This window comes from Rhinatrema bivittatum, chromosome 2, assembly GCF_901001135.1.
Source record: "Rhinatrema bivittatum chromosome 2, aRhiBiv1.1, whole genome shotgun sequence".
NCBI classification, from domain to species: domain Eukaryota; kingdom Metazoa; phylum Chordata; class Amphibia; order Gymnophiona; family Rhinatrematidae; genus Rhinatrema; species Rhinatrema bivittatum.
In genome coordinates this window covers 636295971-636313372 of record NC_042616.1, presented here as the reverse complement: position 1 = coordinate 636313372, position 17402 = coordinate 636295971, and the positions used below count along the sequence as shown (strand labels likewise).

Below are 17402 nucleotides of genomic sequence, written 5' to 3'. Positions count from 1 at the left end.
CCTCAGAGAGGGGGAATGGTTGGATTCCACTGTCCTCAAGACTCTGAACTAATACATGCCTGGCGGGTAACATGATCCAAGACCTTCTGCTTTCAGGTTCTCCTGGTTGAATGTGATCTGAGGTTAAAGGTCATTCCTTCTCAGTATGCATAGCACAGACTCTAAAAATATGATACTGCTTTCCTGCATTGATTTTTGTTTCTCTATGGCAGTTGTAGGGTTGATAGGCATGGGTCCTGTGCTTGGAGAAGTTCTAAGGGATTACTGCAAACCCACTGGAAATAAGAACGTTTTATTATTAGAGCACATGCAGCCCTTTATTTTTAATTTGAAAGTCAGATTCCTCTATAGTGAGGCTCCTACCCTGCAACCTTCCTGCTCTGAATTATATGAGTGGCCTACTAACGCACCAGTTGCCCTCTAAAATACTAGTCCAGGTGTGCCTTCCAATTGGTTCCACACCCACTAGGCCCGCAACCCAGCTGATAGCTCTTCCACCCACTAGGCCTGTAACCTGTTACATCTTTGATATCCAAGTCTGATCCTGTAAGAGAAACCTGCAAGGAGCTCTCTGTGTGTTCCTAATGTGTATTCTGGTAATGCAAGTAACTCACTAACTTCCTCCTGCTGTCTTGTGGATGGGGTCTTTATGGACTCAGGAAAGTTTCTGATGATGTCTTGATGCAATATTTCTGTGAGGTGTAGCTCTCGTAAGGCAAAATGGACAGACATGGTTACCTCATCTTGGCAGATATTTCTCGGATGCCACTTTCTAATACTGATGTTTGATGGTCCTGTGGGTGACTCCAAACTGGCTCACATCTGATGCTGTTCTTTGCCAAATGTGCTCAGTAGTCACAAGGGCATTTCTAATGCAGCCTCTTCCAAAGACACAAGGGAGTTTTTGAGTATCAGGTCCAGGAGCTTGCTTTCTTGTTGAGTGAAGCACAACATCCATTCACATGGTCATGTCCCTACCTCTGTAGCACTTTATCCAACCTCTGGCTCTGATTCCTTCCACAATTCTGCAGCATTGTCTTCCTCCTTTTCCTGCAGATCTTTCTTGCCCCTCTTTCTTAGCTGCATTTGATACATCTTTCTCTTCTTTCACCTCCTTGCCTGGGATCTTGGAGCAATTTTGTTTCTTCCACTTAGTACTGACTACCAGCCTCATGTGCTGAACTTACTTTTGTACAGTTTTGTAGTAAGAAGGTAGAGCTAAAAGGAAAAGAAAACTGAGCTTGTTCAGTTTAGTGTGTATGTGCTATTTTATGTGGCATCCACATCTTATTTAGCAAACAGTCACTACAATTGTTTGGGTTAAAATGCACATAAAATAGCACATGCAAACTATTGAGGTTATTTTTAGCATGTGCAATAAAAAATATAGTGCATCATCTAGGATAGTGGTTCTCAACCTTTTTTTGGCCGGGACACATCTGACAGATATGGACCATCATGGACCATCATGGGGCTAAATGTAAACATGCACTCTGCATCCACAGGAATCCCCTCAACCCCCAGCAATGAGTGCAGAGCAGATCTAGGGCATTACCCTGTGCAACTCACCATACAAAAAAGATATTCTGGTTCTGACGACATCTCAGTAAAAGCAAAACAACACCCTTTACTACCAGGCTGTTGTATGTCCCGGCCGCATGGATACCGTGACTGGGCATGCTCACCTCGCGCCGCCCTCAACTAGCTCCGGTCTCGCCGCCGCTGCCAGCTCCCGCCATCCCCATCTTTCACCATGGCCGTCTCCGGCTTCCCCCACACTGCAGGCCTCGCAGCGGAGTTCCCGTCGGGGCTCCGTGTCTTCAGCCGCTTCGGCCCCGCCCCTAGGTATACGCTCGGCCGACATCTTGATTTTTAAAGGGCCAAGCGCGGGAAACTCGACTCGGATGTGAATTGATGACATCACATAGAAGCCCTATATAACGCGAGGTCCTGCCCCCAGGACCTTGCCTTGGCAATCGGGTCAACACCGTGGTGTACTAGTTTGCCTAATCCTATGTTCCAGCATTTCCTTGTTCCAGTGTCTCCTTTTTCCAGCTTCTCCTTGTTCCAGCGTCTCTGTGTGTTCCAGTGTTCCTGTGCCCTGTGTTCCTTCCTGTGTCCTTACTCGGACTGATCTCTGGTACTGACCTCGGCCTGCCTGACTACTCTTCTCATCTGCCGCCTGGAACTGACCACTGCCTGCCTGACAACTCTTCTCATCTGCCGCCTGAAACTGACCACTGCCTGCCTGACTACTCTTCTCGTCTGTTGCCTGGAACTGACCACTGCCTACCTGGCTACTCTTCTTGTCTGCCGCCTGGATCTGACCACTGCCTGCCTGACTACTATCTTTGTCTGCTGACTGACCCTCGCTTGCCTTGACTATGCTCGGACTAACCTTGGTATTGACCCCTGCTTTGGCTGACCACTTCTGGATGGATACTAGGCTTTGACCCCTTGCGCTTCACTTGGACACTCTCTTCTGGCCTACTGTAACTACCAGACTTCTCTGCATCAGTAGCGCACCCTTGCTCGTAGTGAGCACACCCTTCCTCTACCTCTCCGGGAGACCATCTGAGGCCCACCTAAGTCCAGGCGGTTCGGGTACCCAAGGGGTCAACCTGGGGAAAACCCGGACTGTTATTGGCGAAGCTCCAGCTAGCCTCTGTCTCCTCATGTGCTCTACCTCCTGGTGGCAGGCGTTCTCTGGGTCCGACCAGAGGGCCATACCAATCCTGTACCAGGCCAAGGGTTCACCTCCAGCGCAACACAGGCACAATAGCCTTCCTTATGAAAAGACAGTAATTTACCACTAATGCATATCCTATTGAGAAAAGACAACAAATAAGATTGATACAAATGCTACATGCTAGTAAAATACCTCACCTCGGTCACACCCCCAGAACTGACCATCACCAAGTACAGAGAAACCTCAAATTATAAATGTGGAGACAGAAATTGGAATGGAAAACAAAAAAATTCACTCTGCCTGCAGTGCGAACCTGGAGAAATGGAAAGAGAAATATAGCACCTAACAGACTCTCAGGATTTGCAATAATGCACACAAACTAACCCGCACAAAGTTACACCTGTATTATGGAACACACTAAAACAGTAACAACCCTATCTAAGAAATACAACTATTAAACCAGGCCCTAAACACTAATACATTTCCTATTGAGAAAACAAAATAAGCCAAGCTGCTATAGAGCCCCACACAGAAATAATTGTAAAGCTATACTAAAAATGTTACAAAACAGCTGCTGAACAGAATAATATCCAACAATTAAAAACTCATAAAAATTATTAAAATATGTGCAAATATCAATAAAATATTTCAAAACAGCAGACATCGCATAATACCCAATAATTAAAATGGCAGTCATTCAAGAAAAATAAATTTAAAAAGCAACCTTTACTTATCCTCTCCAGCAACTCTCCTACTCCTTTCCCTTCCAGGCCAATAGCACTCACCAGAAGCAGCAAGGGCTGTTGAAGTTCTGTCCTCACCGTCCTCTTCTTTATCGCCCACAACCAGTCACTCACACACACACCCAATCAGACCCCATGACGACTCTCAGTCTCTCTCATACCAGTCATCTTCCTGACCAGTCTCTCTCTCTCACACAGAAACACATCACCTCCCTGACCAGTCTCTCTCTCAATCACATACATGCTCTCTTATATACAAGCTCTCAAGATGAAATAGAAATAACTTCTAGGGCAACTCTTTTGGTTCAGTTTGTTTTTTCCACAGACAGGGATAATATAATGAGGTCATTTTTTCGAAATAGATCATCTTTTTATGGCCAAAAAATATGGATTTTCCCTGATTTAATAAGATCCACTCAAATGCGAAGGAAAAACATTTTACAATATAGGAAGATAGTAGTGGATAAGGGAGGATATTTTAGTTTAAAATACCCTTGTAAATGTATTGTAAAATTGGAAGGTAAAATGTACTCCTTCTTAGATCCAGATGGTCTTAAACATCTCCTCGAAGAAGAAAAGGCTGGCTTTTGACTAAATTGGGTCCTAATTGTGTATTATTACCTTTTTTATTTTCTACATTACTCCGTTCAAATTTGAGGATTTTGCTAATATTTCCTTGTATACCATTTTTGACAGAGGTTTAATTAAGAAAATGTATTTCCTATGATAATTCTTGGTTGTTTTACATATAAGGTCTGTCAAAGATGATGTTTTCAGAATATGTTTTGTTTATTGTAAAATTGTAAAAGCAATAAATAAAGAATTTATATACAAGCTCTCAATCACACACAAATGCTCTCGCACCCATTCACACCAGCTCTCATCCAGGCACCGATTCACACCCACAAGCTCTCACCCAGGCTTCCATTCATACCCACACACACAAGCTCTCACCCAAGTACCCATTCACACACACAAACTCTCACCTAAAACCTCTTCTTCCTTCACTGCAGGGATGGGCTCCAGTTCCACCGTGGCTTTACTCCTATGGGCCTTCTTTTTTCGCCACCACAGGGATGGGCTCCTGTGGTGGCCTCGGTCAGGGTCGGGATTCCTCTTCGCCGCCGCAGGAATGGGCTCCCGAGGTCGCCTTGCTTGGTTGGGGTCGGGTTTTCCTCTTTGCTGCCACAGGAATGGGCTCCCATGGTGGCCTTGCTTCGTCAGGGTCGGGTTTTCCTCTTCGCCGCCACGAGGATGAGCTCCCATGGTGGCCTTGCTTCGTCGGGGTTCAACACTGCCATTCCTCCCACCCTACCCCTGGGCTATGCGATGCCTGCCTCACCGGCCAATCAAAGGCTTCCTCTCTTCTTCCTACTCCCAATGGCAGGTAGAAGGGAGGAGGCGTCTGATTGATCTGCGCAGGGGCACACAGAATGAAGGAGGCTTTCCATTGGGCAGTGAGGATAAGAAGCAAGGAGGCTTCCAGTTGGCCCATGGGGGCTGGAAAAAGGGAGAAGGAAAAAACAATGGAGCACTGGGACACCGGGAGACGTGACACACCTGCCAGTGTTTGGTGACACACTGGTGTGTAGCGACAAACCGGTTGAGAATCGCTGATCTAGGAAGTGCTTTATTTGAAAGCACGCACTAAAATGGATTGAACCTAAGTTTTATTTCATAGATCCCCAGATCTATGCAAATATGCTGTATCCCATACACATTCATTGTCTATATCCTGAAAACTCAACCAGCTGTGGTGCTCACAAAGGACTGGGCTGGCTTGGAATTGTGCCCTTAAGGCACACAAAGTGTGCAAGCTGACTATTTTTTTTAAAGTGAAGTCGCTCTCTATTTTTGTGTCAGTATTTTATGAGAGTAAACAACCTTGATGAGCTCATCAATGAAGATGCACCAGAATAAAAGGAAGGAAAGAAAGAAAAAATAAATAACACAGAGATAGAAGAGTTATTGGGTTAGAAAGTCTTTCTGAATGAATGTACTAATTGTCACTCTGTTCTAAGAGGAATGACTTTTGTCTGATTCACTGGTGTGGAAATTCTGCACATTTGTCAAAGATTACAGTAAAAAAATCCATATTTCAAAAAGAAGCAAAAGTACTCACCAAACACATTATAGCAAAAGTTATGAGCCAAAATATAAACCATTATTTAAATATCAAAGAAATTCAACATTGCATAAAATTAGAGAGGGAATAAAGGTTAATCCAAAACAACCTTTTCATTGGACTAACTTTCTTAAAACGTTTTATTTATCAATTTTCAAATATCAACACAAATACATACTTGTTTGAGAAAAACAGACATGCACATAGTGAAATAAAATGCAAAAAAAAGTAAGAAAAATGAAAAAGAAGACCTATAAAGAACATAACTTGAAGAGGATCCAATAAGGTTAAGAGCTCAAACAAATTAAAAATGTATTATCCAAGAAAACAAATCTAAGAGAGAAAAGTTGCAAATCCTACTAAACAAGGTGGTACCAAAATGTGCTATCTATGCCTTAGGTGTTGTGATTCCGCTTGTGGGAACAAGCCCACAAGTGGCCCTCTCACCTTTTTCCTCTTCTCTGTCAGTCTGCCTGCTGACGCCACCTCTCTGCACGGCAGGCCAGGCCGCTGCGCTTTCTCGTGGCCCAGAGGCCGCCACTGTTCCCTCGCAGCCTGGAGGCCGGCGCCATCACTGCCACTGTTTGCAGCATGGAGCCACCGACGTTCTGCCTCCTCATGCGATCTGGGGGCCACTGCCATCACTGCCGCCATCCATGGTGGTGGTGCCGTCAAGGTTCCTCTCTTCCTCTTCACGGCTGGGGATGCTGAGGCGGGGGGGTTTCTTCGTAGCATGGAGCCGCTCGTGGCAGGCCTTTCCTGCGGCAGAATCCGCCAACCAGTTTCCTCTTCTTGCGGCCGGGAGGCTGCCTGGAGCTCCTCCTCAGCCGAGAGCCATCTTCAGCTTTCTTCAGTGGCAGGAGCCGCCTCTGACATTGGGCCTGCTTCTCCTGCCTCAGCATGGGCGTTCTCCAGGCTCCTGCCTCCTTAGGTGCGGGGCCATGCCTCCTCTTCATATTTAAAGGGCCAGCCCTCCTGGCTCCTCCTGATGACATTAATGAGGGTATTCCTCTTCAGCCCTTTAAAAGGTTCCTGCCTTCAGTCCAGCTTTGCCTTTGCAAGGAGCTTGTCCTCCCTTAGGACTCTTCGAACCTCAGCTTCTCCTAGCCACTCCATTTCTTCGTGGGATCCCATGTCTTCGTCCTGGTCTCTCATCTCGTCCTGTGTCTTGGTCATGGTCTCTCGTCTGATCCGGTGTCTTCATTGTGACTTTCTTCATGTTCCTGACCTTCATTTCCAGATGCTTCTTCTCATCGGCAGCACAAGCTTCCGGGACCTTCATTTTTATCTTCAAGCCTCAGGTTCCAGCTCCAGCAGGTCAAGACATTATGGAAGTGGGAGTCCTTTCTGAGCTCCTGTACCAGGTTATTCTGGGAAGTGATTGACCTCATTTTATGACCCTGGGAGCCAGCTCACAGGGAATCAGGATAGCCCACCCAGAGGTGGGTCACTGGTGAGGAAGAGCCAGGAATTAGCCTGGACACAGCTGAATGCCCAGCCTGACAAGGCCAAGCTGGGGAGGGAGGATATGTGAGGGATCATGTAAGGAATTCCCTCACAACACTTTAAAGGACCAGGTACAGCTATCTGTACCAGTCCTCCTTAAGTCCCAACTCAGCAAGGGATTCTGGGATAGGGTGGATCACTGCTAATGGGGATAAGAGACCAGAGCCAGAGGGAGGCCCAGGGAGAGTGAAAGATTTGAGAACATGAACTGTAAGTTACAATTATTTTGTTGAAGTGCACAAACCAGATAAATTGTTTTGTTTACTATTGCTTAATAATAAAGAAGCTTATAAAGATTTTTGTCAGAGTCCAACCTAGAGTCTGTTCTCTGGCAAGTCCTGACCACTCGGCATCACAACCCATCTATCTTAAAGTTAGCTGCATAGGTTTATCTGGCTAACTTTAGGACAAATGAATGATCTGACCGGAGTTAGCCGGATAAGTAACCCAACTAACTCTGAATATCAGAGTTAGCTGGATAACTCAACTCCTTCCCAATCTGCCCATTCACTGCCCCGAGATATCCAGCTAAATATGTAGCCGGATAAGTGACTTGCCCCTAGATTAATCAAAATGCATTGATAATGCCCACATTAAGAAAAAGGAATGTGTTTAGGGAAATTTTAGAATTACTGCACCACATGGTAACTTACCACTTCACATTGGTAATATCACATGGGGAGAGAGAGAGAGAGAGAGAGAGAGAGAGAGAGAGAGAGAGTAGTCATGATGTCCTCTCCCTAGATAGGTATTTGTATCCCTATGGGAGGCCCACCTAGTAACTCGAGGTGAGGTTTAGGTGTTAGTATAGGGGTTTAGGGGCCACTTTGACATTCAACATGAGACGTACGAACAGAACAGTGGTCTCTTGTGAAGATTTGATGACCTACGGAGAGAGGAAACTCACCCAAAGATGAGATTTGTGCAATGTTCTCTCCACCTAGCTTGATGTTACCCAGGTACCCCCTCAGATGGTGCTCTGGGAGCTTCACATGTTCTAAAACAAGCCTTTCAGGAGACATCGCGAAATGCGCTAACACCTTACCGCCCCGTAACACAACCTATCGCATGGCTTAACGCTACTGAAAAAGGTGTAGCTAAAATCGGCGTTAGGTCCGTGCGATAGGACCGCAACTGGTAACCCAGCCCACTCCCACCCCTAACTTCTCCTCTTTTTCGGATTTGCATTGCACCATACAATATGGTGCTATCGCATGCGATAAAGGCGTTTTCGCTTGCGGTAAGGGCTTAACGCATGTAAAAACACCTTAGTGCATTTTCATAAATGACCCCCCTAGTTCTTTGTTGAGTTTTATTTTGTCAGTTCTGAAGTGTCTGATCATTTTAACTTCAAAAGTCCTATATTCCTGAGTTGTTTACATTTCCTTTAATTATCCTGATCATAACGGTAATTGAAAGTGCACCCCTATGGTGGTGTTGTTTTGATCATCTCTGGAGCATTTGATTTTGTATCAATGTGAGTTAATTCTTGCATTTAACCTCTGGCATGTCTCAACAATGTCACATGCTTGTTCTCATTTTCTTCATTTAATTATTTACACTACATTATAGGAGGAGCATGAGTAGTATCCCCTTATATGGAGTCCTATGATGTGTGCAATTTTTGATTATTCCAATCCGATCTGAAGAAGGGAGAAATAACTCTCAAAACGTAGTAAAAAAATGTATTAAGTTGGTCCAATAAAAAGGTATCACCTTATTTTGTTAACCACACTATTTAACACAATTAGAATGTTAATCCGTAGATGGGTTTCATACAATTGAAAAAGTGTGCTCCAAATTCTTAAGCAAATCTTAATTATACCCCCCAAAAAAAACAGTCCTTAACTTTAATCCAAATTTCCTTTTACACTTAAAATCCTTGTAGCAAAAAATATTTCAAATAGTTTATAATACATCAAAATTCATTAAAGACGTCCAAATATCAGCCGTGTTTTGGCAAAAGTGTTAGCTCTGAAGGACCATAATTATACGTTTGAATGCATGCCTTCCTTGGCATTGCTTCATTTATGTAGTGTAATCATTAACTTACCTCCCTCCCGATCCCTTTATTTATTAAATATTTTATATATCTTCTTTTTTGAAACAATTTATTATAATTAATGATTAAAATGTCCACTATATAGTGCCAATGTTGGCTTTTTTTCTTCTTTTTACTTTTTTATGAAATGTCCACTTTATATTTATGATCAAAACGCCAATTACTTGCTATGGGTTTCTGTCGAAAAAAATTGTCAATGAATTTATTCTCTTATAAACCCCATTTAGGTGAAAAATTATTTCGACAAAAAAATGTCCATATTAGACGCCATAGTGATTAATTTTGAAAAAATAAGACTTATCTCCCGAACAGCTCTGAATGGCGTTCTTAGCCTCAAATTGGCAAACGCTGATCCATGGCGATGTTAGTTTCTTTCTCTAGGCTAAACAGCTCTGAATGACCACTAGAGAGTTGTTCATTCCCTTTATCATTTTGGTCGCCCTTCTTTTACCTTTTCTAATTCTGCCATATCTTTTTTGATGTTTGGTGACCAGAACTTCACACAACACTCAGGATGAGGTTGTACCATGGAACAATACAGAGGCATTATGATAGTCTCTATTTTATTCTCCATTATTTTCCGAGCAATTCCTAGCATTCTATTTGCTTTCTTGAATGCTGCTGCACACTGAACAGAAGATTTCAAGACATATAAAACTTAGAGATCAATATTTAAAAACTAATAAACTCACACAGGATATTCAGTAGCACAGCTATATTACTGAATTATATCCAGATAACGTTCTAGTTAGCTGGATAAGTATTATCTGGCTAACTTTAGGGCTTGTATATCTAACATATCCAGCTAACAGAGCCAGATAAGTACAAATATCATTACTTATCCAGCTATGGCCTGGATTTTCTAAGGTCTGCAACCTTAGAGAATCCGGCGGTAATGGGGGGTGGGGGGGCGAAGCGGGGGGTGGGCTGGCTATTGCACCCAATAGCGCCATCGTAAAAGGTGGTGCTATTGGGCGCGCTACTGGCAATGAAAAGAGTTCTTACCTTTTTGCCGCCAGCGAAGTTTCCATCGCGTCCGCCCCAACGATGCCCCGATTCCTCCTCTTCTGGGACCGATGCTACCCCGATCTAGCTATTGCACGAGAAAAGGGATTTTTCGCGTGCGATACGCTACGAAAATGACCCCCTATGTTAGCTGGATAAGTAGCTCCTCCCCCTTATGCCCATATACTGCCTATCACTTATCCGGCTAACTATTTAACCGGCTAAGTATTTATTCGGATACGTGGAAGCCACTAAACGTGGTCAGATATTAGCTGCTGCCCTTAGTTGGATAAGTCCATACTTATTTGGCAAAGTGTGCTGAATAACAACCTTATAATATCTGTCTTGTAAAGTATCTCAATCTGGGCAAACTGCATGGGCCAATTGGTCTTTATCTGCCATTATTTACTATGTTACTCATTAATATTATTTTAGATCAGTTTCTTACATGTTATAAATAAAATGTTAATTATAAATTATACAAAAGATGTATAAATCCCAAAATAACATCCTATTTCAAACAAACTAATATAAAATAGCTCTGGTGAGCAATCTTATGCCTCTTGCCCTCGCAATGGGCTGCAAGCATTTTCAGAGTTCAATGCACACATTCATATCATATGTCATTTTGTTCCTCTTTCTATTTTATACCCTAATAATTTGGCAAAATTATAGTTAAAAATAATACTTTTCTGTATCCTTATTGGTATGTTATATTCCTACCACCACTTAAATCAACCTAAAATCCTCCTAAAAATACCATTCATAATCTGATTAAGGAGACCCATTTGTAAGAAATAAATGTTTGTGTATCACTTATATTTCATCTGAACTTCACAAAAACATTTCCATCACACCTCACCTTAAGATACTTGCCCTAATTTTCTTTTTTTTTTTTTTCTGTTAGCCCAGCTGTTACTCTCTTTTGGGCTTTGAGCTCAAACTGGCTGTCTTTGGGGGCATAATCCTGTACATTTTCATTCACAACAATCTGGGTGGTTTTTTTTTTCCAGTTTTTGCCCCCCTCCCCCCTCCTGTTTAGATCAATCATCCACAGACCTCCAGAATCCAGGGCACATGCATAATCTAGCTACTGATTACACAATCACTACAATTCCCCCACCACTAGCACCATCCCAGTCCCAGCTGCCCTGCTGGAATATATAACAGCAGAAATACACAGATTTACTTCTCCAACCTTTCATAAAATAGGGACAGTGCTGCAGAGAAAGTAGGGTCAACAGTGGCCAGTTGCTAGCTGCACGCCATCTGAATGACAGTAGACTGGTTTGAATCAATCCAGGAGAAAGCACCATTATCTTTGCATCAACATCCTGTATTATGACTTACAAGAAACTCGCTTGTAGCTCCAGGAAAGAAAACACATGGCTCCTTGTTTTAGTGAAGAAAGAATAGGTCACCAGTTTTGCCCTTTGAGCCATAAATTGCCAGGGTTATTTTAGACTCTTGAGACTCCGGGGAATCTTTTGCAGTTTTACCCATACTTGCCACTGTCCTGAAAAGAGGCAAAAGTAATTGTCAAAATGCCACAATGCTTTACTGAACCTTAACATAATCTTGCATGCATTTCTTTACTGTCCTGTTCCCATGAAAGTGTTTGTTTAAAATAGTACATTATCTCCTTAATCTCAAATCAGAATTATTTTCTTTTTTTCAGATAAAAATATATAAGTAAAATCTGCTTGGGAGGAGGTCAATGCGGGAAGGGGAAAAATAAAATTGCTGCTAAACTACAGTAAGTGTAAAGATAGTTATTAAAAGGTACAAAAGGATCTAAAGAACTGAAATCAAAATTGAAAAGCAGCTTGATGTTTATGAATTCCAAAGCATGGCAGTTGATGAAACGTGCACAAAATAGAAATGCTGAAACCAAAACAGATGGGAGAAGACAGCTGAGGCAAAAGAAGATGAAAATAACGTTGTTTTCTCTTTGCTGTACATGTTAAAAAAAAAAAATGTGAGTCTGATTTATTACAGGTCTGCCTCAGATTTGCTTTGGTATAAAGCTTGCACAAGAAGTTGCACACAGAACTAATGAAGTCTACCTTTCAGGGTGCATGCATGCATGCATATGTAGATTAATTGATCAAATAACAAAATAACCCCTGTCAGGATCCCCTTGAACCCATGGCATGCACTGAAAATTTGATGTGCATAATATACTAAATACAAAAGTCATTGGGGGTTGGGGGATATATGGACACACACACACACTGATATCGTAAGCCTTCTGCCCTTGAAAAGGAGCTAACTATAATATTATCTTCAGAAGGGGAACACTACTGATACAAACTTGTAATCAGCTCCTTTGTGTCTTTAGGAGAGAAGCTTTAGATTGTGATATCTTTCACATGAATAACAAAAAGTTGTTCTAGTGCACACAGGTACCTTTTTTAGACTGATACCATAATCTGCCTAAAACTCCCATTTTTCTCCAGGACCAATGCGACACTAGAACTGAATGACTTTTTAACCATACTGTAGTTTTATAGACAGGATGATTTTGGTTAATATGGCCATTACCAAGGCAATTATTTATTTATATTTAACTCACAGCTTTTCATTGGTAGCTCGGATTGAGTAGGTATTTCTCTGATCATTTACAAAGCAGAGGTAGCTCTTTACAATGCAGAAAACAGAATTTCAAAATTCCACATGTTATCTGTTGCTCCACAAACGTGACACTATGCGGATATTTAAATGCATTTGCTTGCTTGTGAATCAGCTCATTAATAGGTTAATCAAATAATGTGGCTTGCATTGAAATTGGCAAGTTGAGTTATTTCATGCAAAGTTAGCTGCAGAAGGTATAGTTAACAGTCTTGCAGGAGTACTGGACTGCTAACACGATTCAGTGCTCCAGGAAACTGTACTTAAAGGGGCCAAGTGGCCCCAGAATCCCCCCTTTGCAATGTACAAACTGAAATACATAGAGTGGGCATCCTCCTGGATTCCAAATTACACCTGGAATCACAAATCTCCACAATTGCCAAGCATGCCTTCTATCGCCTTTGACAACTGAAGCAGACAAAACCATATCTGGATTACTGCAAAGCTCTGTACATGCGTGTCCCACAGAAACTCCTATACTGCCCATAGCTAGTACAGAACACTGCTGCATGTATGTTGTCTGGCTACAGCTACGTAAACCATACCTCCCTATTTTTTCATGGCCCTACAGTAGCCACCAATTCCATACTGTTGTGGGATTCAATAAACTCTTAATACTGACAGCTAGAAAACTCTTTTTTATTCAGAACAGCAAACAATAAAATATCTTATGAAGAGCACTACATGTTGCCATGCAATGAAGCAGGAACAGGTCTCTCAGAGATTGTTTACTGATAACATAAGTTAAATACGTCACTACTTCTAATCTATACACCAATGAACTAGCATTTAGTTAGCAAAACATTTCTTTGGTTGATACAGCAAAATATGTCATCAAGTGGTTATTACAAATTTGTTATCCTTAAGATGCAAATTGTGTAAGATGAGCCTAGAGCTAATTGAAATGCAAGTGCTGACCTTTATTACCCTTTTGTATATATGAGTACATTTTCCCCAGTGAACTCATAGCTCTAGTTGCTTCCAGAACATTATTTTCTCATTCTGTCTTTGTCTTGCAAATAATATAATGAGTACTAAGCAGAAATGTGATACAATACATAAAAGTAATGACATATTAGAGCTTGCCTTTTCTGCTTCTTCACCATTCAGGAAAGTACCTTTCACAGGTGTAGTTATCATAAAATCATATCATAAAATCTCTGCAGAGCACCCTCACAATTCTCCCCTTTGTCATATTTAGTATGAAAACAGAATGCGATATTTAGCTCTAAAACCACTGGCCTCCACCTCGTGTCTTAGGTTGGTCCCATGTGAGCGTGACCTATGGAGTAATAGTTAAGCTAGGACTCTTACCCATCATAAAGTTGGTAGCATCTGGGTATACAATGAGGCCATGCATTTGTTTAAGGCCTATTTGCAACATGTCAGATTCTTCTTCTTCTTCAGGGTGAGTAGGAAGGCAATATGACTCTACTGGACAGATGTCTGCAGAAGGGCATTCAGAGTTTTTTTCAGGCAATGAGGAAGTCATCACAATGGGTAGAAATAATCAAATTGGAGGTGGACTTATGGCAGAGACTGATTACACATTGGTAGCCATGGCATAAAATAAAAAAGATTAAGGTGATTAGACAGGATAGAGGACCAATCAAGCTGAAGCTTTTTTTTGTTTTTTTAACTAGTCTATAGCTGGCATCAGGATCAAGTGATGCTAACATCTTTCAATCTTTCCCACTGAAAGGTCTGAGCATATAGAAAAAAATCTCTATTTTCTCTGTTGGATTTTATAAGGAAAGTTTGTCTTTTCAGAATCTTTCTTAGTGTCTAAGAAAAGATTTTTAAAAGAAGGAGAAAATGTATGACATTGGCAAAGTGTTACATGCCCGACCAGTGGAGATTTGTGGGCCGGCCCCCCACCTACCTCCGGTTAGCTACGGCAGCAGCAGCGTGACTGAGGCCTGGTCGGGCCTGCAGCTTCTGGCGCGGCGTCCCCTCTGCAGGGGAGACGCCGCGGATATCTCTTCAGGCTCCGCCCCCTAGGCACACGCAGGCACAAGGCCGGGTCATTTAAAGGGCCCAGCAAGGGAAAGGACGCCTCCACCTCTCAGGATGACATCAGACACTGCAGGTATATAACCATGCTGGATGCCCGTCTCCCTTGCCTTGCAACGAGGTTCACTCTGGTAAGAGATGCTAGTTGCTGCTTCGGATACTCTGGCTTCTGTCTTTGGCTTCTGACTCCTGGCTTTCGACTCTGGCTTCCAACCACAGACGTCTGATCCAGCTTCGTCCTTTGGCTTCCGACTTTGGCTTCGTCCAGGAGGCCTTGCCTAAGTCAAAGTGGCTCGGGTCCTCACGAGCTCCTCTTGGGGGACCGTAGGCTTCCAGTGGTGAAGTTCCAGTTGGCCTCCTGGCTCCAGCTCTTCGTATCCATTCCCTGGATACCGCCTCACAGGAGACCACTCGTAAGTCCAAACGGCCCGGGTCCTCATGGGCTCCTTCTGGGGGGACCTCGGGTCTCCAGTGGTGAAGATCCCTTGGTCTCCTGTCTGTGCCACCTCCCGGCTTCGACACCCACTAGGTATCTCCTCAGTGAGCCACCAACTGTCCTAGTCGGCCCAAGGGTTCACGAATTCAACAGTATTCAACACAAAGAGCTTTTTAAATCTTTACTGCTGCTGCTTTCAATAGCAGCACCAGTAGTCTGGAAAGCTTTGTCTGGAGATATTCTTTTTACCACTTGTACTAAGACCTAAGAGAAATATGGGGGTAATATGTGTATGGCACAGCAGATACTAATATAAGAAGTTTGCTGGACAGACTGGATAGACCATTTAGTCCTTTTCTGCTATTACTTTGTTACTATGTTTCTATTTTCAAGGCCCTGTTGAAGATGTATTTCTTTCAGCAAGCATTTAGCTGTTTGATATTGTATATTGATCTGCTTTTTATTATTTGTTTTATGAGTTGTTACTATCTGTTTTATTTATTTCTGTTTTACAGGTGTTCGTTTTTTCATATGAATATTTTATGAATGTTTTATTTGTATGTTGCTTCGGGCTTTGATACTGGTGACTAACAAATGCTTAACATGAACATAAACAATGCTCTTATTGTCAGAGAGAGACAGAAGCACTGCTTTCTGTCTGTACACTGGGACAGGGAAGTGGAGATACAAGCAGTGAACAACACAGTTTTTGTCTCTGTATGACTTTGCACAGTGCACTGAACTACTTATCTGCAGACAGACTGCGTTGATTAGAAACACAACCTTGCTAGCCTTCTCAGTTTATTTTCTTTCTAACAGCATAGCCTTAGAAAGACAGAAACTGAGTTTGTGCCCAATGCTATTACAAGGGTTTGAAGCTGCCCTAGGTAGTGATGACATAATGGCAACATGTGAGATATCTTTCTTTCTTTCTTTCTCTTTCCCACACTAACCCAAACTCCATAGATCACACACCACGAACTTCCAAAACTCCATTCACACACCTGTCCCATGACTTTTTACTTTTCCTAGAAGCGTCTCATGAGGAACTTTGTCAACGCCTTCTGAAAATCCAAATATACTGCATCTACTGGTTCACCTTTATCCACATGTTTATTATCTCCTTCAAAAAAGTGAAGCAGATTTGTGAGGCAAGACTTGCCTTGGGTAAAGCCATGCTGACTATGTTCCATTAAACCATGTCCATGCTGACTTTGTTCCATTAAACCATTACTTCCAAAAGCATAAAAACTAAACTTTCTGTACTACTAATTCTTTTATCTTCTCTGTCAGGTCACTACTATCCTCCCTTAGCTGGGTGGACACCTTATCCTGACTTCCCAACGCAAGGTAACAAGCCTCCATAGGCAGGAGCAGACTCTCAAAGTGTGTGTGTGGGGGGGGGGGGGGGGGGGGGGGGGGGCCAGGGTAAAGTCTTTTCCCCTAGTTCCAGGCTGAGGGTCCAGAATAATAGATTTCCCAAACACTCTTCCTTTTCTCCCAAATCTATACAAAAAAGCCCTCCACTTTCCCTATATCAGGCTACAGGGCCCAACAAATGGACGCTAGGGAGCGCTCCCAATTCCAGGGAGATGTGTTCCTTGGACCATGATGTGACTACAGAGAGGAGCTCTGTGGAAGCACTGCGGCAGGCAAGACATGTCCAAGCATGGAAGGAGCAGACTTACCACCACCCTAACCTCTGCCAAACCTGCATGCACCGGTAGAGACCCAGCAACGCTATGCTGTTCTCTGGGGTAGCTCTCTGGCTACTCTATAGCCCTTTCAGACCTGCCACTGGGTAGCGGCAGATGCAGCGGGACAGACAGAGGTCGAGGACAGGCAATGGTACTGGAGCTTGGAACAAGATGGGGCCTCAGCCTTGGACTAGGCTGAAGACTTGAACAAGACGAGGAAGCTCGGAGGCTCAGATGAGTCAAAGACATGTGAAGCTTGGAACTCAGACAAGACGAGGACACTTGGAGATTCAGATGAGACGAGGAGGCTTGGTACTTGGAGAGTCAATCAAGACGAGGACAAGAGGTAACTTGGAACACAGACGAGATGAGGACACGAAGACTCGGACGAGGCGAGGACCCTTGGTACTTGGGAACTCAGATGAGGCGAGGATGTTACGAATCCTGATCACAGAGCCCATCCCACGAGCAGGCCTCTTCACCTACTCACCGCCA

The 17402-nt window shown here is 43.0% G+C and overlaps 2 protein-coding genes across 2 annotated transcripts in view; both read right to left on the bottom strand.

Moving 5' to 3' along the window:
* LOC115083385 (lipoxygenase homology domain-containing protein 1-like) overlaps positions 1-6733 on the bottom strand; it is a 456290-nt gene extending 449557 nt beyond the window's left edge. The window contains exon 1 of the mRNA XM_029587186.1: positions 6611-6733. Within this exon, the coding sequence (XP_029443046.1) occupies positions 6611-6733 (123 nt within the window). The remainder of the gene's footprint in view (positions 1-6610) is intronic.
* A 4754-nt stretch (positions 6734-11487) lies between these two features.
* LOC115085365 (lipoxygenase homology domain-containing protein 1) overlaps positions 11488-17402 on the bottom strand; it is a 462471-nt gene continuing 456556 nt past the window's right edge. The window contains exon 32 of the mRNA XM_029591284.1: positions 11488-11646. Within this exon, the coding sequence (XP_029447144.1) occupies positions 11585-11646 (62 nt within the window). The 3' untranslated portion in view covers positions 11488-11584. The remainder of the gene's footprint in view (positions 11647-17402) is intronic.